This window comes from Palaemon carinicauda, chromosome 10, assembly GCF_036898095.1.
Source record: "Palaemon carinicauda isolate YSFRI2023 chromosome 10, ASM3689809v2, whole genome shotgun sequence".
In the NCBI taxonomy this organism is placed as follows: Eukaryota; Metazoa; Arthropoda; class Malacostraca; order Decapoda; family Palaemonidae; genus Palaemon; species Palaemon carinicauda.
In genome coordinates this window covers 19,653,492-19,678,798 of record NC_090734.1, presented here as the reverse complement: position 1 = coordinate 19,678,798, position 25,307 = coordinate 19,653,492, and the positions used below count along the sequence as shown (strand labels likewise).

General features: G+C 50.2%; 1 protein-coding gene across 1 annotated transcript in view; it reads left to right on the top strand.

The window, feature by feature from the left end:
- Positions 1 to 25,307, top strand: part of Etfb (Electron transfer flavoprotein beta subunit) — an 84,093-nt gene that overhangs the window by 7,278 nt on the left and 51,508 nt on the right. The window contains exon 2 of the mRNA XM_068381530.1: positions 9,790 to 9,948. Coding sequence (XP_068237631.1) covers positions 9,790 to 9,948 — 159 coding nt within the window. The remainder of the gene's footprint in view (positions 1 to 9,789; positions 9,949 to 25,307) is intronic.

Here is a 25,307-nt window from a genome sequence, read left to right as displayed (position 1 = left end):
TCCCGAGAAGCCTTCCCATGAGACCCGATCTTCTCAGACAACCTCACTTGGCCCGAAATCATCAAAACCTCCGAGCTCTACGTCTGACTGCCTTCAGACTATCGAAAAACTCGCTAGAGCTAGAGGATTTTCGAAGAAGGCAGCCAAGGCAATTGCAAGGGCAAGAAGGTCTTCAACCATCAAGGTGTATCAGTCCAAGTGGGAGTTGTTCAGGGAATGGTGTAGAACTAACGCGATTTCCTCTTCCAGTACATCGCTTTCCCAAATAGCAGATTTTTTCTTGGACCTTAAAACTAAGCATAACTTCTCGTCATCAACTATTAAAGGTTACAGGAGTATGTTGGCGACGGTTTTTCGACACAGGAACCTAGACCTTTCTGATAATAAGGATCTACGAGATTTACTTAGGTCTTTTGATACGACCAAGATGATTCAAACGGCTCCCATCGCCTGGAATTTGGATGTTGTCCTTAAATTTCTCATGAGTGACAGATTTGAGCCTTTACACTCGGCTTCATTTAAGGACTTAACCTTGAAAACCCTTTTTCTAGTTACCCTCGCCACTGCGAAAAGAGTTAGTGAAGTTCACGCTTTAAGCAAGAACATTGGTTTTCGGAATGGGAAAGCCATTTGTTCTTTGCAACTGGGGTTTCTGGCCAAGAACGAAAACCCTTCTCGACCATGGCCCAAATCCTTCGAGATTTCTAACCTTTCGGATTTGGCTGGCGATGAATTGGAAAGGGTTCTCTGTCCAGTTAGAGCTCTACGTTGTTATGTGGACAGAACTAAGAATCTGAGAGGTAACTCAGACGCTCTGTGGTGTGCAGTTCGGAAACCCTCGATGCCCATGTCCAAGAATGCCTTGTCTTTTTTCGTTAGATTGTTGATTCGAGAAGCTCATGCTCAGTGTGATGAGTCGGATCAGAGGCTCCTCAAAGTCAAGACACATGAAGTCAGAGCGGGTAGCGACTTCAGTGGCCTTTAAACAGAACCGTTCTCTGCAAAGTCTGATGGATACAACATTTTGGAGAAGTAAGTCTGTTTTTGCATCCCATTATTTGAAGAATGTTCAGACTCGCTATGAGGACCTTTTTACGTTGGGTCCTTTCATAGCTGCTAATGCGATAGTAGGTGAATGATCTACCACTACGTTCCCTTTTTTCCTAATACCCCTTTTCTATCTCTTGGAACTCGTTTTTTATGGTTGTTTGTGGAGATTGGGCGTCAGTCTTCCGCAATCTTTGATTTGGCTAGGTGGTCATTTTGTTCCTTGAGTGCACCCGGAACAAGGGTATTGGTTGAGGTCCTGTCATGTTATAGGTGTTTGTACCGTTTGACAGCTCCTAGAGATTTTCAGCCCGAGTGGATTACTGGATCTCTTAAGGATAGCGGACGAAATGAGGCAGAGTATCATTGCTGTCAGCTTCCTTATCAGGTGAGAACTGCTTAAGTTTATTGTATGTAACCCTTAAGTGAATTTTCTGTATGTAGCTGTCTCTGACCCGCCACCAAGGGGTGTCAATCAGCTCTTTTATATAACCAGCGGGTAAGTTTTATATTTAAAAATGATATTTTCATAATAAAATAAATTTTTGAATATACTTACCCGCTGGTTATATAAATTTAACACCCTCCCTCCTCCCCTCTAGAGACTACCTATGGTATGGCTATGAGGCATGGAAGAACTGGAGTTGGTGTATAGTTCCACCTGTTCTACCGCTAGGGTGCGGTTGGTACACCTGGCGTATCTTCGATAGCGCGAGATTTGAATTTTCTGCCCTGGCGTCAGGGACTTCAGCTCTTTTATATAACCAGCGGGTAAGTATATTCAAAAATTTATTTTATTATGAAAATATCATTTTAACGATATATATGATTGGGCTCTTCTCTCAGGTTCTAAGTCAAGAGAGAGAGAGAGAGAGAGAGATAGAGACGGAGGGAGAGAGAGCTGGATAAACGTTTCGTTCAAGCGAGTAACGTTGTTATCGTTTTTGCTCTTCTCCCTAGTCTCTTTAGGGGAAGAAGGTAAACGTTTCTAGAGTTTATTCTTGTTCTCAAGCTTTATGCGGTGAGAGATTTTAAACGTAGTTTATTTGATCTAGTGTTTAGTCTCTTTCCAGCCACTGAATTATTTATCTTTCATTAGATTTTTCTGTTACATTGTAATTCTGTTTTCGCAATTACTAACTTTTAATGAAGGATAGAATTGCGTGTTTCAGGTACAAACCACTTAAAGTTTCGAGTTCAGTGAAATAAGTGCAAACAGAAAATCAAAAGTGATAAGTGATTAGCGCAAAGTGTGTCAGTGTTGTGCGTGAGGGTACTTCTGTGCGTGCCAGTCGTCCTCCCAGTCCGGGACCTCTTGCAAGCTCCCAAGCCCAGGGGAGAAGGAATGTCGAAGGGCAAAAGGGTTCGGCAGGCCTTGATCGGCGCACAGAAGTATCCTCGGTGGTTGCGGGCGTGTCTTACAGAGACCGTCACTCCCACCCGCAGACGATTGAGCCCTTATTTTGCTCGTCTGCAGAAGAAATTTCGGGGAGAAAACGCTGGACTCAGGTTTCAAGACCTCTTAAACGTAAAGTCCAGACCTCTAGAGTTCAACAACCCGGATGCAGTCATTGGGTTAGCTCTGACTCTCCGCAGTCATCAGGTGACTGCACACCTCCTAAGAGAGGTAAGGCGATGCCTCAACAGACCTCATCTTCTGTTAAGGCTTTGCCTCAACAGACCTTATCGTCTGTTGATCCCAAGATGACTTTGCTGCAGTCCATGCAGTCGCAGCTTGCGGTCTTAATGCGTGAGTTTCAGGCTGAGAAGGTTACACCTCCTCCTGCGAGCGCTCCGCCTCACCGCAGTCCAGTCTGCCAGGCGTACGAAGTTGAGGTTCCTCAAGCTACCTTACCGCGTTCGGAGTTGCCAGTTACCAGCGTTGTGCAGCAACCTCAACCTTCCTTAAGGCAACCTCAACAATGGGAGCAGGAGTCTTATGCCTTGAGGCAAGATTTTCTTGCAGTTAGACCATCTTCGAGGCAACAACCTCTTGAGGTACGACAACCTCTACCATCCTTGAGGCAGCCACCTCAGCTCTCGCAGCTGCTACCTCAACTTTCCTCAAGGCGAGAGCCTCAACTCTTGAGGCTAGCTCCTCAGGAACCTCAACTCGTGAGACAGGAACTGCGTTCTGCGCAGCCGCTACCTCAACTCTCGCAGCTCACACCTCAAGAACCTCAACTCGTGAGTCAAGAGCCTCTCTCTGCGCAGCCACCTCAACCCTTGAGGCAAGCGCAACTCTTGAGGCAGGAACCTCATGCTATGAGTCAGCCACCTCAACGCATGCATCTGCCACTTTCTCCTCAACTTGAGCCTCTTCCCATTCAACTTTGAAATAACAATGACAATAATAACACCTCATTACTTTCATAACTTGCATTTGTAATCATATACATGTATGCCTACACAAACATTATGATAATGGAGGTTATTCGTATTACTTAAATAAAAAAAATATATATGTATTCCTTGCAATATATTTTTAACAAAATCGCAAAATATGGCAAAAATATCTTCAAAACAAAAATGAATCATGAGTTATGAATGTAATGTAAATATTATGTTGATTTTAAAACCCCATGCAAGCATGCATGAAGTAATGCAGTGTTGCCAACAGGGCGAGTTTCCCTTTCCTGAGGTGAAGTAGATTATAGTACGTATATTTAGTGCAGCTTAATTCTACGATTATCATGCCGGCTATCAAATTCATCAACAAAACAGTCTAAATCAATTCCCTCGGCACGTGCACTTTCAATGGACAGTAATGCGATATTACTCAATCTAGCACTGGTCATGGAATTTCTGAGAAATGTTACACGCCATGCAACATGCTCTGCTTACCTTACAGCATGCTCTACATACAGCATGCTCTGCATACAGCATGCTCTGCATACCTTACCGCATGCTTCTCAGTCACACATCTTTGGTTGTTGCCAACTCACTAGACTGTCAAGCAGTTTCATAACGTTGCCTTCTAGTCTGCTGCTTTTGCGCCAGTGAAACCCTCACTGAGAGAACTTAGCTTTTCTCGGATATGGTCCCTGTAGATGAGAAAGTGCTTTTCTCCCTCCTTCTGATATTCCCTTGAGGACTCTGTCATTTGGAGAGGAGCCTTTAGCTGCGTAGCCTCCTATGGACTTTTATTTAAGCATAACATGCTTCCAGGGAAGGTAATGGTTCCACTTCAGTCGCTAACCCTGTCTGTTACCACACCTGCTCCCATAGACCTTGAGCTGTGTTGCAAGACATGCAGTCCAAGCTTAGTCCTTGTTAGAGGATTTTTTGTTTACGGAGTCAGTGTGTCACTGGGAAGACGTTCAACAACCAGCAGAAGTGACTTGTTGTGACGCAGTGCGGCAACCTCAGCAACCCGATAAGGAGTTGTCTGTACGACCCAGACAGTCTAGACAGCTTCGGGTTGTCACTGTACTTCCTCGCTTCCCCATGGTTGACAGTTCACAGACTGTGCAGCAGTACCATGATCTTGTGTCCGGCTCCGTCAGACGACTGGCTTTTAAGAGCTCCCACAAGTCGTCGCTGTCTGGAGATTCTCAGATGGACTATGGATCTGACCAAGGAACTGGGCCTCCTGGTCAATTTTGAGGAGTCTCAGCTCGTCCCATCCCAGACCATTGTCTACCTGGGTATGGATCTTCAGAGTCGAGCTTTTCGGGCTTTTCCGTCGGCCCCAAGGATCTTCCAAGCCCTAGAATGCATCCAGAGCATGCTGAGAAGGAACCGATGCTCAGTCAGGATGTGGATGAGTCTAACAGGGACACTTTCATCGCTGGCCCTGTTCATCGTGTTAGGGAGACTCCACCTCCCCCCCCTTCAGTATCATCTAGCTGCTCACTGGATAAAGGACATGACGCTAGAGACGGTCTCAGTTCCTGTTTCCGAAGAGAGGAGGTCTTCTCTCGCGTGGTGTAAGAACAGCTTTCTTCTCAAGGAAGTCTACCTTTGGCTGTTCAGAAACCCGACCGCCGTCTCCTCTCGGACGCATCAGACACGGGCTGGGGTGCGACTTTGGACGGACAGGAATGCTCGGGAACATGGAATCAGGAGCAAAGGACACTTCACATCAATTGCAAGGAGTTGTTGGCGGTTCTTCTGGCCTTGATAAACTTCAAGTCCCTCCAGCTTAACAAGGTGGTGGAGGTGGACTCTGACAACACCACAGCCCTGGCTTACATCTTCAAGCAGGGAGGGACTCTTTCGTGGAAGTTGTTCTAGATCGCAAGGGACCTCCTCATCTGGTCAAAAGATCGAAAGCTCACGCTGGTAACGAGGTTCATTCAGGGCGGTATGAATGTCATGGCAGATCGCCTCAGCCGGAAGGGTCAGGTCATCCCCACAGAGTGGACCCTTCACAAGAATGTTTGCAGCAGACTTTGGGCCCTGTGGGGTCAGCCAACCATAGATCTGTTCGCTACCTCGATAACCTAGAGACTCCTGTTGTATTGTTCTCCGATTCCAGACCCAGCAGCAGTTCACGTGGATGCTTTTCTGCTGGATTGGTCCCATCTCGACCTGTATGCATTCCCGCCGTTCAAGATTGTCAACAGGGTACTTCAGAAGTTCTCCTCTCGCAAAGGGACACGGCTGACGTTGGTTGGCTCCGCTCTGGCCCGCGAGAGAGTGGTTCATAGAGGTACTGCAATGGCTGGTCGACATTCCCAGGACTCTTCCTCTAGGAGTGAACCTTCTACGTCAACCTCACGTAAAGAAGGTACACCCAAACCTCCACGCTCTTCGTCTGACTGCCTTCAGACTTTCGAAAGACTCTCAAGAGCTAGGGGCTTTTCGAAGGAGGCAGCCAGAGCGATTGCCAGAGCAAGGAGAACATCCACTCTCAGAATCTATCAGTCTCAAGGGGAAGTCTTCCGTAGCTGGTACAAGACCAATGCAGTTTCCTCAACCAGTACCACTGTAACCCAGATTGCTGACTTCCTGTTACATCTAAGGAAAGTAAGATCCCTTTCAGCTCCTACGATCAAGGGTTACAGAAGTATGTTGGCAGCGGTTTTCCGCCACAGAGGCTTGGATCTTTCCACCAACAAAGATCTACAGGACCTCCCTAGGTCTTTTGAGACCTCAAAGGAACGTTGGTTGTCCACTCCAGGCTGGAATCTAGACGTGGTCCTAAGGTTCCTTATGTCATCAAGATTTGAACCTCTCCAATCAGCCTCTTTTTAGGACCTCACATTAAAAACTCTTTTCCTCGTGTGCTTGACAACAGCTAAAAGAGTAAGTGAGATCCACGCCTTCAGCAGGATCATTGTTTTCACATCTGAAACGGCTACATGTTCCTTGCAGCTCGGTTTTTGCTAAACGAGCTTCCTTCACGTCCTTGGCCTAAGTCGTTCGAGATCCCAAGCCTGTCCAACTTGGTGGGGAATGAACTGGAGAGAGTACTTTGCCCAGTTAGAGCTCTTAGGTACTATCTAAAAAGGTCTTAACCTTTACGAGGACAATCAGAAGCCTTATGGTGTGCTATCAAGAAACCTTCTTTTCCAAGGTCTAAGAACTCAGTTTCTTACTATTCAGGCTTCTGATTAGGGAAGCACATTCTCATCTGAAGGAAGAAGACCTTGCTTTGCTGAAGGTAAGGACACATGAAGTGGGAGCTGTGGCTACTTCAGTGGCCTTCAAACAGAACCGTTCTCTGCAGAGTGTTATGGATGCAACCTATTGGAGAAGCAAGTCAGTGTTCGCATCATTCTATCTCAAAGATGTCCAGTCTCTTTACGAGTACTGCTACACCCTGGGACCATTCGTAGCAACGAATGCAGTAGTAGGCGGGGGCTCAGCCACTACATTCCCATAATCCCATAACCTTTTATCCTTTCTCTTGAATACTTTTTATGGGTTGTACGGTCGGCTAAGAAGCCTTCCACATCCTTGTTGATTTGGCGGGTGGTCAATTCTTTCTTGAGAAGCGCCGAGGTTAAAGGTTGTGATGAGGTCCTTTAGTATGGGTTGCAGCCCTTGATACTTCAGCACCTTAGAGTTGTTCAGCCTCCTAAGAGGAACGCTGCGCTCAGTAAGGAAGACGAACTTATTTAAGGCAGAGTAATGGCTCAAGTCGACTTCCTTACCAGGTACTTATAATTTCATTGTTATTTTGAATAACTGATATTATGAAATACGGGATACTTAGCTTCTTGATATACATGTACACTGGTTTTCACCCACCTCCCTGGGTGTGAATCAGCTACATGATTATCGGGTAAGATTAATATTGAAAAATGTTATTTTTATTAGTAAAATAAATTTTTGAATATACTTACCCGATAATCATGATTTAATTGACCCACCCTTCCTCCCCATAGAACCAGTGGACCGAGGAAAAATTGAGGTGGTGTCAACAAGAAGTACTGCAGTACCTGGCCACAGGTGGCGCTTGTGAGTACACCCCCCTCTTGTATAGTGATCGCTGGCGTATCCCTTCCGTAGAATTCTGTCGGGGAACGGAGTTGACAGCTACATGATTATTGGGTAAGTATATTCAAAAATTTATTTTACTAATGAAAATAACATATTCTTAGCTATAGGAGTGAAAATAAGAGTGTTGTGGGGTATGACCGTCTCCATACCTAAACCCCCAAAACTACTTAGCCCATTGCTAAACCTGCGTTCTCGCTTATGTTTTTCAGTATGTATGTACCCTAATACAGCTTAAGAGATAATACTCTAGGTATTATTATTTACAATCTTGGTCCCTCCAATAGTCTTTTTCCCAGACATTTTTTTTCTTTTGCATTTAAAAATAATTTACTTAATCTTCCCTAATAATGTAACCCAGAATCAGTAGAATAAAAAGTAAGTTAAGGGAGCAGGAAAGAGCTCTACCCCCATCACAATTTCTGTAACTAAGGACACAGCTACTTGGGTCAAGTTTGGTTTGGTATATCAGGTTAGTACTTATCCCCTTTATATCCTTAAAACCTATAATACATTGGCTACCTTCGTTTGTATAGAAAAATGTAAGTCATAATACCAAGTGTTGTGGTGGAGTATTGGAAAGATCCTTGATTACCTGGTCATCCTTGTCAGCTTGGTATGGAGAGAGTGGGGTAGCCTGTAGGTCTGTGTGCTGAGTCCTCAGCAGCCATTGCCTGGCCCTCCCTGATCCTAGGTTGGTGGAGGTGGTAGGGGCTTGCATGCTGATCATATGTATATATGGTCAGTCGATAGGGCATTGTCCTGTACCATGCCACTCTTGAGTAACCTTTAGACCCCTTAAATTTTACTTTATTGTGCATGTGGGATATCTAAGATAAGTTTTTGCTGTATGCTTTGACCAATATGTCATAACCAGTCAGACCTAAGGGAGAAAAAAAACTAGAGAAAAGTGTGAAATATTGCATGAATTTCATGTATCTTATTATGTTTTGCATAAGTTATAAAATGGCACTTGAGATTTTTTAAATTGCTTGATGGCCGATTTGGTAACGTCCCTGATGGGTGAATGCCAGACTGGGGTTTGAGTCCCCCTCAAACTCGATAGTTTCTTTGGTCGCTGCAACCTCATCATCCTTGTGAGCTAAGGATGGGGTTTTGGTGGAGCCTAAAGGTCTATCTGCAGAGTCATCAGCAGCCATTGCCTGGCCCTCCTTGGTCCTAGCTTGGATGGAGAGGGGTCTTGGGTGCTGATCATATGTTTCTATGGTCTATCTCTAAGTCATTGTCCTGCTTGATAGGGCGGTGTCGCTGTCCCTTTCCTCTGCCATTCATGAGCGGCCTTTAAACCTTTAAAGTATGAAATTACATTTTAATATCACTTTATTGCCATGAAACAAACATCGTTGCACAAGTAATCTGATATGATGAAGGCTCGTGCAGATAGGTATACTGCAGTAGGCTAAGTTCAAAGGTACTATCAGAATGGAGAAATAGTCACCCTTTAAGGGAATGGTTGTGTGAAGTACACAGTTCCTTATGATAATGTAAGGGATAGCTTGGGTCTAATATTCTGATTCAGCAAAAGAGCCTGTCATTGGTGGGTTGTTAGGTTGGGATGGTTGAGAGATGGAATGTCATTAAAAAATTCTTAGGTATGTTTTAGTTATGCCTTTGAGAAATACTTATTTTGGGCCTATGTAAATACTATATCTGGGTATCGCGCTACTAACTCGCTGGTGTTCCTTCATAAGGGTATGTGAAAAGATTTATTAGTTGTTTGGTGAGTTCTACTTTGAAATATTGCTTTTCAGATGAATCGTAGTACAGTACAGTATTCCTTGTTACAATTAAAAATAGATACTGCTCTATCGTATATAGGTTTTTAATATTAATGCTAGCATCCAGATATATTATTTTAACATAATAATTTCAAGTTTTTTCTTCTGGGTACAAAAATCAATACAGTACAGCTTAGTGATATGGGAATATTACTGTACTTATCCTTCATACACTAATGTGTATCAAGTACTATATGTTGTTATACAATATGCAGACCTTATGCTAATCATAGTTTTCTATCAATTATCTGGTGTTTTTAGTTTGTAGTGGTACGCTTCTTATAAGTTTATGATTACTAACTAGAAATCTGTGAATACTTGAAGTATTTATTGTTTATTAGCATATTGCCTTTATCTATTATAGATCAGTTTCATACTCGTACAGTATGTACTGTTTTACTGTACTGCTTATGAACATATTTCACTTATATATATATTATAGGTAAGAATGCTGCACAGGGTTTTACTGTTAGTTGATATACTTTTTCTTTTATAGATCAGAGTACGCCCAGACAAACTGGGAGTGGTAACAGATGGTGTAAAACATTCTATGAATCCTTTCGATGAGATTGCTGTTGAAGAAGCGGTGAGACTCAAGGAGAAGAAGATTGCTAAGGAAGTTATTGCTGTATCATGTGGACCAGCTCAAGCACAGGTAGGATCTTCGTACTGTTCCACTATGGAAGGTTTATTAGAAAGGTTTTCAAATATTGGAATTGGTAAAATGTAAGTTTGTTCCAACACGAATACTTACCTCGAACTACTTTCTTAGGAGTTACCTGTAATCTCTCTACCGACCAGAGTTTTGTGTAGTATACCCTAAAACCCGTTTTCTATGGAGGGCTATCTCGGGCGTAAGAGAACGTGCCCCGAGGGTAGCTTTTGCGCTAGGTCGAGGTCCGCCTGGGTAGTGAGCGTCAGTAAGTACTCTGGTCGCGACGTGTCACCACGTCGCTCTCGTCTCTCTCGACCCTTTGTGTGCGCCGCGTGTGTCCCACGTGTTTACCGCGTGGTAACTTGTGCTCTTCCCTTGTGTTCCTGTGTGTTCACTACCCTTCCTTGTGCTTCCCAAGTATATTCCTTTGATTCCCTGCATTCCTGTGTCTTGTGTTTGTGCGTTATGGAGCAGATCCGCCGTTGTCCTGGGCCTAGAGCCGGAAAATCGTGTGGAGCGTTCCTCTCCAAACCTGAAGTGGACCCTCACTCCCTTTGCTCTTCCTGTAGGGGCAAAGTTTGTTCGTCTTTGGATACGTGCCTCGAATGTGTTGGTTGGAGTGATATTCAGTGGGCGCGTTACGGCACGAAGAAAAAGAAATCGTCGAAGCGTTCACCCAGGAAAGCTAGTGTTTCTTCGCCGCTACCGTCGGCCAGTGAATGGTCCGACGGGGCTTCTGTCTCTCCTTCCCCTACCCAGAGTAGGGGACGAGGTAAGTCCATCGTGGGGAAAGAACCGAGCGTTCTTCCCCAGTAGTCTGGTGAATGTGAAGTGGGGGTTGCGGGGCCTTCTCGGGCTAGTGAGGAGCCCGGTAGTGCTGTGTCAGGGAGCTCTGGAGACTCGGCCCTTGTGCTTGGGGGGCACGTTTCCTCCGATGACCCCTTGTGGTGTAGCAATGTTGTTTCTGTGTCTTCGCCCCCTTCGTGGGCCTGTGTTTCAGGTTCTTCGGCAGGCGGCGACAACCAGGGTAAGTTAGGTTCTGCAGGGAGTGATGCCTTCGTTTGGAAGCTTCCTAAGACACCAGGTAGGTTCCCTATGCGGATGGAAGAGGGCCTGGATTCCTGGTTCCCTAGTGTTGGGCGCCAACCCTCGTTTCCAACCCCTCTCACGGAAGTTCCTGAAGCCATCCTGCAACCCTCTACCTCGGGTACACAACGAGTCACGAAGTCCCCCGCGGTCCCCGCTCCCGCCCGCCGTACGGTAGGTACAGTTACGTCGGGCTCTTCGGAGGAGTCTTTCTCGTCGGGAGAAGAAGCCAGGAGGAGACATCGGCGTCGGAGGGAGCGGTCCAGGAGCAGGTGTTCCCGCTCAAGATCACGTTCCAGGTACAGCAGGAGGCGCTCCCGTTCTCCACGAAGGAAACACAGGAGGAGTAGGTCACCCGATGGCGATTGGGTTTTCGTACCCCGTGAGTCGGAGATACAGTGTTCCCCGGACCGGCGGTCCAGGGAGTTCTCGCCAAGGAGACCATCCTCCAAGCATAGTTATGACCCTCGCAGGGAGAAACGCGAGAAGGACTTGGCAGGCAGGCGTAAGACCGCGAAGCCTCCGGTTCACCCCGCCCAGCGGGGGGAACCGCACTTCCTTTCGGGCAGCCTGGCCGAACCAGCCCAGCTGGTGCGGCCCTCGGACTTTAAGGAACGGTTCCCGCTGTCGGGTCAGCCCACGGGAGCCGCGTCCTTGTCCTCCAGGGAACAGGATCGGACACTAGTCCTCGCCGGTTCGGCGATGCCTGTCCTAACCCCCGCCCCTGGTGCGAAGACCTCCGCCGGGGAGGACCAGTACCTCTGCAGGGGAGGACCAGTACCTCTGCAGGGGAGTGCCTGTGGTGTCAGGACCAAGGCGCCCGGTGGGAGTGCCCGGTGACCCGGCTCCCCGGGCTCAAGCCGAGGCTTCGGCCGACGGTAGAGAGGGTTCCCCGACGGAGGACTCGGCCTATATAAGAGTAATTGGCCTAATCAGGAGGCATCACAAGATCGAGGAACCGGCGGCTACCGACGAGGACTATTGGAGGTCCAGCCTTATCCGGTTGATGCAGGCTCCTGCCCAGCCGAAAACCTCCCTGGCTCTTCCTGTAGCCCGGGATCTCGTCCTGGGACAGGAGCACGTGGATAGAGTGGTGGCAGGTAATGCCGAAGCCCCCAAGACTCAGAGCTCTTCTAAGTTGCTCCAGGGGCTCAAAACGCAGAGCAAGGTCTATGTACCAGAAGGACAACGGCCGGGAGCCTGCAAAGTAGAACCTTCTCTCGATATCCTGGGGCAGGGGGTCTCGGAGGACAGAGCCTCTTCAGCCCAAGTCTGTTTTTCTCCATCGGAGGCTGCGATGATGGAGGAAATGTCTAGGGACCTAGTACACGTCTCCTCTTGGCTAGACTGGTGGGCTTCTACATTAGTAGGGGTGCAAGCTACATTTGACCCTACAGACCCGGAACAGCAAAGCCTCCTGAGGGAGCTTATCACCTCTGGGGGCAAGACTCTTAAGTTCCTGACTTGCCAGTCCCTCGCCCTGACAGCGAATTGGGTGCTTCGCAAGAGAGACACCATCCTGGCGAAGGTGTCCCGGAAGGTCCCAGACAGAGAGGCGAGGGCCATGAGGAGCCTTCCCTTGTGGGGTGACTCTTGTTCCCCTTAATGGACTTGGAGGCGATCATGGAGAAGGTGTCTAAAAGGAAAGATTTAAACACGCCCAGGCCTACGCCGGTAAGGAGACCGCCCTACAAGAGGTCAGTCTCAGATAGTGCCGTGACGTCTCAGGCCTCTCCTAGCATGACAAAGAGAGAAGCTCCTTCCTCCTGGGCCTCAGTGCCTCAGCCCCCCTGTAGAGGAGCCCCGGCAGCTTCAGCCTCTTTTAGAACAGGTTATTCTTCCTCCAGGAGAGGCCGTTCAGGCCGCTCCTCCAGGAGGAGATAGAGTGGGAGGCCCCCTATCCCTGCCCAAGCCTCAGGTTGGGGGATGCCTCAGACTATATTGGCAAGCATGGAAAGCTCACGGAGCAGAGCCCTGGACAGTGTCCTGACTGAAGGAGGGCTACAGGCTACCGTTCTTAGCAGAACCCCCCCCCTCTAATTCCGGCCATCCGTTCGGAGTCGCTGGTTCCCAAGGATCCGTTGAAGAGAGCCGCCCTTCAAGAGGAGGTGTCCTCCATGTTGGAGAAGGGCGCCATGGAGGAGATCCTACACCCAGGTCCAGGCTTCTACAGTCGTCTGTTCCTGGTGGAAAAAGCGACGGGGGTGGAGGCCGATTATAGATCTGTCGGCCCTCAAATTCATAAGGAAGACAGACTTCAAAATGGACACTCCGAAGTCAGTCCTGCTGTCCTTGAGGGAGAAAGATTACATGATGACCATAGACCTCAAGGAAGCTTACTTCCAAATTCCGGTCCACCCCTCGAGTCGAAAGTTTCTCCGGGTGAAATGGGGTACCCAGATCCTGCAATTCAAGACCCTTTGCTTCGGATTGTCAACAGCGCCCCAGGTATTCACGAGAGTCTTCACGACAGTCTCAGTGTGGGCTCACGAACGAGGCATTCGCCTCATCCGGTACCTGGACGACTGGTTGCTTCTTTCCTCCTCGAAGGACGTCTTGAAGGAGCAAGGGATGAAACTTCTCCAGTTTTGCAAGGATCTGGGTATCGTGATCAACCCGAAAAAATCGAACCTATCCCCCTCCACCAGAATGACCTATTTGGGGATGACACTAGATACCCTTCTGGGAAAAGCATTTCCTTCGGAAGACAGAATAAGCAATCTGAGGGAGATCATTCGTCCGTTCCTGTCGGGGCAACCCAGGAGAGCGAAGGACTGGCAAAGACTAATAGGGCATCTGGTGTCATTGGAAAAACTGGTTCCCCAGGGAAGAATCAAGCTCAGAGCCGTCCAATGGAACCTGAAAAACCTCTGGTGCCAACTGGACTCGCAACAAGAACTAATCCCAGTCCTGCCAAACACAATGCCCTCCCTGGAATGGTGGCATTGCCGATCGAACTCGCTCAAGGGGATGCCCTTCGCGAACGACCCTCCCGAGTTACTTCTGTTCACAGACGCCTCCAACCAGAGATGGGGAGCCCATCTCCTCGACGAGACAGCGAGAGGAACCTGGATGGACGGGGAAAAGAACCTACACATCAATGTCCTAGAGTTGAAGGCAGTCCAGAAAGCTTGCCTACACTTCGTCGATCTACTAAGGGGAAACACTGTGGCGTTGATGTGCGACAACGCCACAGTAGTAGCGTACATAAAGAAACAAGGAGGTTTGAAATCAAGTGAATTGTGCGATCTCGCCCTAGAGATACTAGATTGGGCAGAAACAAACCAGGTTGTGTTATTACCAAGGTTCATCCCCGGGAAAAAGAACGTGCTGGCCGACGGTCTCAGCAGGATGGGTCAAATAGTAGGGACAGAATGGTCCCTCCTTCCAGAAGTAGCCAGGCTCATCATCCAACGTTGGGGTTCCCCTGTGATGGACCTCTTTGCAACCAAGCTGAAGGCGCAACTTCCCGTGTATTGTTCTCCTGTCCCAGACCCGAAGGCAGCCTTGGAGGATGCCTTTCAGCACAGGTGGGACAACCTAGACGTGTACGCTTTTCCCCCCTTCACGTTGATAAGGCAAGTACTCAACAGAGTAAGGACTGCCCGGAACTTAAGGATGACTTTGGTAGCGCTCTGGTGGCCGGAGAGAGAGTGGTTCGCAGACCTAAAAGACCTGACAAGTCAACCTCCATGGCCACTCCCCGACATGTCAGACCTTCTACAACAACCGCATTTTCTCAGATTTCACGACAACCCACAGTCTCTACGTCTTCACGCCTGGAGACTATCGAGCGATTCCTGAAGAAGGAGGGGTATTCATCAGCTACTGCTAAGAGGATGTCGCTATACCTGAGAAGGTCGTCAGCAGCGGTCTACCAAGCTAAGTGGGCCTCCTTCACGAAGTGGTGCGCTTCGAGACACATTAAACCCCCCAAAGCCTCGGTCCCAGACATAGCGGACTTTCTGGTATATCTCAGGGACAAAATGGGAATGTCAATCCCAGCTATAAAAGGAGTGCTGGCCGCCTTGGGTCAAGTCTTCCTCCTGAAGGGCATCGACCTGGGTTCCTCTAGGCACATCTCGATGCTTGTCAGGAGCTTCGAGCAGTCCTGCCCCCCACAAGCAGTTAGGGTGCCTTAGTGGGACTTAGCCAGGGTCCTGAAGATGTTAAGTGGCCCCCCCTTCAAACCAATGAAAGATATCATAGACAGGGATCTCACTCTCAAGACAGTCTTTTTGCTAGCCTTGGCTTCCGCTAAAAGAGTAGGGGAGATCCATGGGCTGTCTTATGACGTCTCTCATTCGAGGGGGTGGAAGGAAATATCTTTCAAGTTCGTTCCTTCTTTTGTGGCGAAGACCCAGAACCCAGCTGTCTGGGATCCAAAATTCGAAGGTTTCTCTCTACCAGCTATCCCTAGGACGGGGAATGCTGAGGATTTGAAGTTATGCCCGGTCCGTGCCATTAGAAAATACCTTGAAAGGACGGCTCATCTCCGGCCAGGCATCAAGAGCCTCTTCGTTTCCACAGGTGTTACTAAGAAACAGGTATCCAAGAATACCATTTCCTTCTGGTTGAGACAGGTTATTGCCAGGGCCTACAAGGAAGAAGCTCTGGCCTTACCAGGCGTCCCCAAACCCCATGACATCAGGGGTCTGAGTACGTCCTTAGCCTTTGAGAAAAACATGGCAGTGGGTCAGATCCTTCGGGCAGGTATCTGGTCTAACCAGTCAACCTTTACTGCCCATTACCTCAAGGACTACTCGAGGAAGTCCTTAGACGGGTTCTCCATTGGAACAGTCATCTCCGCGCTCCAAGTGATTTAACGGTAAAAGCCCCAGGCTCAATCATGGATAGCAAACCGGGAGACACAGGTTCGTTCCTTTTCACCCTATTCCCCGTTTTTCCCTATCCTTATCAGAGATAACCCTCCTGTAACCATTGGATAACACGTTCTCCACAACTGCGTTACTGGATTCAACATCAGAAGAAGTTTTTCAAAGGGTGAGTACTTAGACACTAACGTGAGCTCTTTGTGTAGTTACCCTATCGTCCGTTTTCCTAGTATGTTTTGTTTCTACCTAGGCCTCTTGGCTTCCGCTTACTGGGTCTGAAGGTCAGAAAGGCACTCCCACCTCCTAAAGTGTAAGTCTCCTAAGAAAGTAGTTCGAGGTAAGTATTCGTGTTGGAACAAATAAAAAATTTTAAGTAATTTTCATTTTTCCTAACATACTTACCGAGAACTGCTTTCGGGTAATGACCCTCCCTACCTTCCACGAGTGCCTCTCTGCCTTTGCGAGAATTGTGCAACATCCGAAGAACTTACTGACGCTCACGACCCAGGCGGACCTCGACCTAGCGTAAAAGCTACCCTTGGGGCACGTTCTCTTACGCCCAAGATAGCCCTCCATAGAAAACAGGTTTTAGGGTATACTACACAAAACTCTGGTTGGTAGAGAGGAGATTACAGGTAACTCCTAAGAAAGTAGTTCTCGGTAAGTATGTTAGGAAAAATAAAAATTACTTAAAATTTTTGATTTTGTCTTCAGAGTTTATTTGATAGAAAATACCTACTGTCAAATATTACCTCTTGATTGTAAGTTTAGGTAATAGAAGAAAATACAATACTTAGAAATTTTCTGGAAATTTTAAGATGTGTTATGACTATAATTTTTTATTCAACACAAACTCTCCCATACAGTTGTACATTATGCCAAAACAATAATTTCCAGCATAGATGGAGACAGCTTTTCGTTTGCATGCAGTTTTAAAGAAATAATTTTGTTTGCATTATTGATGTTTGGTAAAAATTTATTTCTCAGATCAAGACTGTCACATTTTACAATAAATTACACACGGCACAGTATTATTTTGTAGATTCTTACAGTGCTCAGAAATGATTTTTATAATTACAATGCACCATTGATATAGGTAATACTAATCAAATGAAGAGATGTTATAGTTTTGTTTGGGTGACAATAAGAAATTGGGTTATTTTTAAAATCTGGTTTGAAGTAATTTCATCATTATAATCTCCTCCTATGCCTATTGACGCAGTAGGCCTCAATTAGATTTCGCCCATCATCTCTATCTTGAGCTTTTAATTCAATACTTCTCTACTCATCATCTTCCACTTCACACTTCATAGTTCTCAGCCATGCAGGCTTGTGTCTTCCAACTCGTCTAGTTTGGTGAACCAATCTCTCTTAGGGAGTACAAAGAGCATCCCCAAACCATATCCATCTACCACTCGCTGTGATCTCATCCATATATGGCACTCGAGTAATCTCTCATTTGTTCCGTAACTGAAATACAAACCACGCTATTTACACGGGGTAATTACTTTGGCGTAGCTGAATGACGAGCCATTAGAATTTTAACGAGGGTTTACTACCCCACCGCTAGTTAGCGGGGTAGAGGGAGGGGTAGCCTGCTTACCCCCCCCCCACACACACACTAGTGAATGCTTCACTTTACTTTTGGCTCAGGCGGAGAACAGACCTGTCTGCTCAGTCCCTCGCTTTGACTGCCATTAATCTGTTTTGCTTTTTCTTCCTGTGTGTGTGTTTGAAGTTGGCCTCTATTATTGAATATGCGTACGCGTTCTGGACTACCTGGCCGCCCTTGTGGGACTTTTATGTCGGCGGTCGACACCGATCCCCACACCTTGTGTCCTCATTCTAGGGGCCAACGGTGTGATAGCGGTAACGTATGTATTGAATGTAGGGAGTGGTCTACCTCCCAGTGGGAGAGGTTTGCCCGGCGCCGGAAGAAAAAGTCTAAAAGGGATATTTCTCCTTCAGAGGCTTCTTTGAAGAGAGAAAATTCCAAGACTTCTTCTTCCGTAGCCCTTTCCTCCTCCGAAGCTCCCACTCGAGCGGTCTCTTCCGAGAGACCGGCGAGTGGTAGCGTAGACCATATTGCTGTTGACCGATCCCGGGGTACGGGAGAGGTAGTTGCCTCCCATAGCGAGGCAGCTGCCCCTCCTCCCCCAGAGGAGGATATAAATATTGATTTGTCTGTTAATAATAATGATTTATTACAGCTTTGGGCTTCCTTGGGGCTTCAGGGTTCGCCCTCTAGGGAAGCCCTGTTTGACATGATCAAACTAGGTGCAGCTGTTAAAGAATCACCAACTACAGCAGGGATAGATCCTCTGTCTGTCGTTGACGTTGTTGTAACGGAGGCATCGGGTGGATCTAGTCAAACTCATGTGCCTGTTGTTGCTGAGGTAGCTGAAGGTTTAGTTTCCCCCTCCGAACATCCTTCGAGGGAGGAACTAAGTCCTACGGTCTCTCCTGTCGGTGATTCTCCCCCTTGGGGGAGTTCACTTATAGAGACTCCTCTGCGGAGGCTCAACGATGGTCAGCTCGCTGAGCCCACAGCCCCTCGTGGGCGTATAAGGCGGAAGGCTCGTCCTCCCCTTTGCCATAGAGGTCTTCCTTCTTCTCACAAGGGAGTTAGGAGGCGGCTCTTCGGCTCGTCGTCCCCGCAGTCCTCTGCGGAGGAAACGACTCGCCGTTCACCGATCCTGCCAGCTACCACCTTAGACCTCTCCGGAGATCGTTCGCGATCCCCTTCGGAGAAAGGCCGTCCTTCGGGACCCTGTGACCAGTCTCCCTCCAGACCTGCTGACCTGCCGTCACCCTTTGAAGATGCTGATGCGCAGTATGCGCTGTCCAAACCTGTCATTGCGCAATCACCGGTCCCTTCGGAGCATAAGGGACTTGAGCACAAATCTGTGCCTCATACCCTTAAGCGCCAGGTTAAACCTGCGCGCCCTCATGCTGCTGCTGCCGTTCCAGACTTAGCGCTCACCTGCTCCTGATACGTGCCAGAGTTCTCCTGCGCGCCCACAACCTACTGTGCCCCGGCGCCCACCAGCAGTTCCTGATCTAGCGCGCCAGCGCTCACCTGCGCACACGCTCCCACCTGCGCTCCAGCGCCCACCGGTTCCTGTCACGTCGTGCGTAGTCCAAGAGGCACCTAGGTTAGCGCACAGGCACTCACAGGTACCTCTAGACTCTCGGCGCCCTTCTGGAGTTAGGCGCGAGGCACACCCTTCGCGAGCAGTTCCTGATACAATGCACACGCGCTCGCCAACGCGCCAGCGCACTTCTACAACTCAGCACGCAGTCCAGGAGGTGCCTAAGTTAGCGCACAGGCGCTCACAGGTACCCCTCGGCTCTCCTTCCAGACTGCGCAGTCCTGTACGCGTGATGTTCCAGTTGCGCTCGAGGCGCCCCATGCAACTCAACAGCGCACACCTGTGCGCCCTAATCCGATCGGGCGCCCATCGCAGCAGCGCACACCTGGGCGCCCATATCCTGATACGCGCTATGTGCGCCCACGGTCTCCTCAGGTTAACATACCTGCACAGACTGCTCAGCGCTCACCTGCGCGACAACGCGCAGACCCACCCTCGCGCTATCACGAGGCTGCGCAATCGCGCCCTCTCCCAGTACTAACAGATACGCGCCCATGTGCTACTGCTCACTCGCGCCCGACAGTACCGCATCAGGTTACTGTGCGCCCTTGCATCCAGCCTTCAACCCCTCCTCACGATCTAGCTCCTGCGCACCACACGCCCTCGCCATCTCCCACACGCCCGCACCATCTTCTGCGCGCCCTCGCGCCATCTCCTGCGTGCCCCCGCGCCATCTCCTGCGCGCCCCCGCGCCATCTCCTGCGCGCCCCCGCGCCATCTCCTGCGCGCCCCCGCGCCATCTCCTGCGCTCTCCTGCGCTCCCCCGCACCCCCGCGCCATCTCCTGCGCTCCCCCGTGCCATCTCCTGCGCACCCCCGCGCCATCTCCTGCGCACCCCCGCGCCATCTCCTGCGCACCCCCGCGCCATCTCCTGCGCACCCCCGCGCCATCTCCTGCGCACCCCCGCGCCATCTCCTGCGCCCGCCCCACCAACCTCACACGCCTGCGCGAGCGCGAAATTACTATTGCGCACGATCCTTTCGCGCGCGACCCAGGACGGGGCTCCACGCGCGACCCAGGACGGGGCTCCTCGCGCGACCCAGGACGGGGCTCCTCGCGCGACCCAGGACGGGGCTCCTCGCGCGTCCCAGGACGGGGCTCCTCGCGCGACCCAGGACGGGGCTCCTCGCGCGACCCAGGACGGGGCTCCTCGCGCGACCCAGGACGGGGCTCCTCGCGCGACCCAGGACGGGGCTCCTCGCGCGACCCAGGACGGGGCTCCTCGCGCGACCCAGGACGGGGCTCCTCGCGCGACCCAGGACGGGGCTCCTCGCGCGACCCAGGACGGGGCTCCTCGCGCGACCCAGGACGGGGCTCCTCGCGCGACCCAGGACGGGGCTCCTCGCGCGACCCAGGACGGGGCTCCTCGCGCGACCCAGGACGGGGCTCCTCGCGCGACCCAGGACGGGGCTCCTCGCGCGACCCAGGACGGGGCTCCTCGCGCGACCCAGGACGGGGCTCCTCGCGCGACCCAGGACGGGGCTCCTCGCGCGACCCAGGACGGGGCTCCTCGCGCGACCCAGGACGGGGCTCCTCGCGCGACCCAGGACGGGGCTCCTCGCGCGACCCAGGACGGGGCTCCTCGCGCGACCCAGGACGGGGCTCCTCGCGCGACCCAGGACGGGGCTCCTCGCGCGACCGTCGTCAGGCTGACAGGTCATCATCTCATTCCTCTCCCCGCAAGCGCAGAACAACGCACTCGCCGGAGGAGGGGCGGTTCCCGGATAGGTCTAAGGGCTCTCTTATTTCAGCTTCTCTTCAGGCGAACCCTCGTTTGTCGACTCCTCCAAGAGATTGAACGATCCCTTCCCTCCAGAAGGGGTGTCTGACAGCGCGACTGTCAGCCAGCAGCCCTGGTTCGGGACCCTGGTCAGAGCTCTTATGCAGGCTATGAAACCTGTGCTCTCTGAATTAGGTCACAAATCAGTGGCAGCAGCCTCCCCCCTGAAGAGGAAGAGAGGAGTCCCCTCCGTGGAGACATCTCCGAGAGCTATCCTGTCTCCTCGCAAATCCTTGCGCAAGGCTCCTTCTCCCCCCCAGACTTTCTCTCCCTCCCCTGCGGATGAGGATTACACATCCTCAGGAGAGTCGGACGAGCCGGACCGTTCCCCCATCGCACCAATGGGGGAAAATCCGCCTCTTCCTGAGAAGTCTTCTCGAACAGGGGTGGAAAAAAGCCTGCATCCATCGTTACTCGAGTCTTGTATCCCTCCCAGGAGGGAACCGAAGGACTCTTAAGACTATTCCCAAGTCTTCGGCAAGGATCAGACAGGAGCCAGCTAGACCTTCGGAGGATGTCCACGAGTCCCCCCAGGAAGAGCCACTTGGGACAGGAGACTTTGCTGCCAGTCCTTCGGGAGGAGATCACCAAGAGTCAGAACATGCGTTCTGGCAAGTTCTGACCCTCATGAGGAACCTCTACGGGATTCCTTGTGAGGGTAAGGACACGGTCTTGGACCGAGTCTACGGCACCCAGAAACCCTCTAGGGCCAGTGGAGCTTTGTCCTGGTCACAAGGGATGAAGAGTGCCAGCGGCAAGGTCGAGGGCCAGCTCTCTGAGCTTGCCTCCTCCAGTAGATCCAGCGCCGGTAACAAGCTCCTCCCTCCTCCTCGAGTCCATCAGAGGAGGTATTTTGAGATCCTTGAGGAGTCTTGTTTGGGTCTTCCAGTTCACCACTCCGTGGAAGAACTCACTGGGAGAGTCCCTCTAGAGAGACTCTCCAACCAGCACGTGTCCTATTCAGCTACTGAGATCCTAAGCCAGGAGAAGGTGGCGAAGTGTGCCATTCAGGCAACTTCGTGGCTTGACATCTGGCTGGGGTCTCTGGGCATCCTGGTGCGGTCTGAGGATCTGTCCAAAGAAAGCACCAGGAAGGCACTGGAGACATTCTTGCTCTCAGGCACGCGGACCATCGAGTTTCTGGCCCACCAAGTTTCGAGCTTGTGGGCCAACATGATTCTCAAACGACGGGATGCAGTGGCTGAGAGATTCCACCAGAAGGTCCCCAGTTCCGATGATAGCAGGCTCAGACACTCTTCCGTGCTCGGTAAGAGTTTGTTTGAGCCTAAGGACATGGAGCTAACCGTTGAGTGGTGGAGGAAGTCCAACCAGGATTCCCTCATTCATAGGGCCCTGACATCGAGGCCCTACAAAGCTCCAGCAGCCCAACAGCCCCGTCCAGCTAAGGACACAAAGAAGACGACAGCAGCAAAGCCGAAGGTGTCTAAGCCCTTTCCTTCCAAGAGCAGAAGGAGCAAAAAGTCCTCCAGGGGAGGTAAAAATCCTAGAGGAAATGGCCGAGGCTGTAGACGCTAGGATTGGCAGTCCCCCTGCATGTCCACCAGTGGGGGGATGCCTACAAAGTTGCGCGGCAAGGTGGCAGCAACTCGCGGCAGATACCTGGACGATTTCCGTGATCGGTCAGGGTTATCGCGTCCCGTTCATAGCTTCTCTACCTCCCCTGACAGCAAATCCAGTGTCATTGAGCTCCCTTACTATGGGTTCAGTAAGGGGGCAGGCCCTCCGGGCAGAAGTCCAGACCATGTTGAAGAAGGACGCTCTTCAAGAGGTAGTGGACGGGTCCCTAGGCTTCTACAGTCGACTCTTTCTTGTAAAGAAGGCGTCTGGAGGCTGGAGACCAGTCATCGACCTCTCAACTCTGAACGGGTTTGTCAAACAGACTCCGTTCAGTATGGAGATGGCAGACACGGTCAGACTTGCAGTGAGACCACAAGACTTCATGTGTACACTGGACCTGAAGGACGAGTACTTCCTGATCCCAGTCCATCCGTCTTCAAGGAAATACTTAAGATTTTGCCTAGACGACAAGATCTACCATTTCAAGGTGCTGTGTTTCAGTCTCTCCACAGCCCCTCAGGTGTTCACCAGAGTGTTCACCCTGATATCATCGTGGGCTCACAGGATCGGCATCCGTCTCCTTCGTTATCTGAACGACTGGTTGATCCTAGCGGACTCGGAGGCAACCCTTCTTCGCCACCGAGACAAGCTTCTCGAACTTTGCCAGGATCTAGGGGTCATGGTAAATCTCAAGAAGTCCTCTCTGCAGCCCTCTCAGAAACTGGTATACCTAGGCATGGTCATAGACACCAATCTCCACAAAGCCTTCCCATCAGACGACAGGATAGCAAGGCTGAGGAAGGTCGCAAGGCCTTTCCTCAATCAAGAAGAACTTCTAGCCCAAACGTGGTTACGTCTCTTCGGCCACCTCTCCTCCCTGGCTCGTCTGGTTCTCAACGGTCGCCTCAGAATGAGATCTCTCTAGTGGCGACTCAAGTCCCGGTGGAATCAAGGACACGATTCCCCGGACACTTTGATCCCTGTGGGTCATGCGGAACAGACAGACCTCCAGTGGTGGGTGGCAGACGAGAACCTACGAAAGGGAGTGAATCTTCTCGTCCTTCCCCTGGATTTGATGATGTTCTCGGATGTATCAAAGAAATGGGGGGTGGGGGGGGGCCCACGTTCTGAACCACAGGCCTTTGGTCAGAATCAGAAAAGTACCTTCACATAAACCTGCTAGAAATGAAGGCCGTGTTCCTGGCACTTCAGAAGTTCCACCAAGTCCTGGCGGGCCACTCTGTGGTGGTGATGAGCGACAACACTGCGGTGGTGGCTTATATCTACAAGCCGGGAGGTACCTTTTCAGAACAGCTATCCCATCTTGCAGTAGAGATTCTGAGATGGTCTGAAGTCCACTCAATCACACTAGCGGCTCGCTTCATTCCAGGCAGAAGGAATGTGCTCGCCGACAGTCTGTGCAGTCCTCGAGTAGCCAACAAAGTCCTGACTTTGTGGGGTTCCCCGACTGTGGATCTGTTCGCTACAGCGTTGAACTTCAAGCTCCCGCTGTACTGCTCCCCAGTCCCGGACCCCAAGGCTCTCTGGCAAGATGCCTTCCAACAACGGTGGGACAACATCGATTTGTACGCCTTTCCCCCGTTCTGTCTGATGAGGAGGGTGCTCAACAAGACCAGAATATCGGTCAATCTATCAATGACCTTCATAGCTCCGCTATGGCATCACGCAGTATGGTTCCCGGACCTTCTGCAACTCCTTACGGAGATTCCGAGAGAACTCCCTCCACGTCACGAGCTACTCAAACAACCACACGCCAACATCTTCCACAAAGCCGTAGCTTCGCTTCGACTTCACGCCTGGAGGCTATCCAGCATCTCCTCACTGAGAGAAGATTTTCGCAACAAGTTGCGAATAGGATGTCGGGACACCTGCGCAAGTCATCTGCAGGGGTCTACCAGGTGAAGTGGCGAGTTTTCTGTGGTTGGTGTCGTGGAAGGGGTATCTCTCCACTCGATGCCACTATTCGAGCAATAGCGGAGTTTCTTGTGTATGTGCGGGAAGAAATGCGCCTTTCAGTCTCGGCAGTGAAAGGCTATCGCTCAGCCTTAAGTCTTGCTTTCAGGCTCAAAGGAATGGACATTTCCTCTTTGCTGGAACTTTTTCTACTCATACGAAGTTATGAACTTACCTGCCCTCAGTCGGAAGTGAGACCTCCTCCATGGAACGTGGTTCGAGTTCTCAGGTCTCTGAAGAGACCTCCCTACGAACCATTACGCCAGGCTTCAGATCGCCACCTTACCTGGAAGACTGTGTTCCTGCTAGCGTTGGCCTCGGCCAAGCGAGTCGGCGAATTGCATGGTCTCTCGTACGACATCGCCCATTCAAGGGGATGGGGGGAGGTAACGTTCAGGTTCGTCCCTGAGTTTGTTACTAAGACTCAGAATCCGGGAGTGCCGGACCCTCGATTCGACTCTTTATTATTATTATTATTATTATTATTATTATTATTATTACTTACTAAGCTACAACCCTAGTTGGAAAAGCAGGATGCTATAAGCCCAGGGGCTCCAACAGGGAAAATAGCTCAGTGAGGAAAGGAAAAAAGGAAAATAAAATATTTTAAGGAGAGTAACAACAATAAATATCACCTATATAAACTATAAAAACTTTAACAAAGCAAGAGAAAGAGAAATAAGATAGGAAAGTGTGCTCGAGTGTACCCTCAAGCAAGAAAACCCTAACCCAAGACAGTGGAAGGCCATGGTACAGAGGCTATGGCACTACCCAAGACTAGAGAACAGTGGTTTGATTTTGGAGTGTCCTTCTCCTAGAAGAGCTGCTTACCATAGCTAAAGAGTCTCTTTCCAGGTTTCGAGTCTTCGTTCTGTAACAGATGACCCAGACCATCTCCTACTGTGCCCAGTAAGAAGTCTGAGGTTGTATCTTCAAGCCTTGTTCGTGAGCACT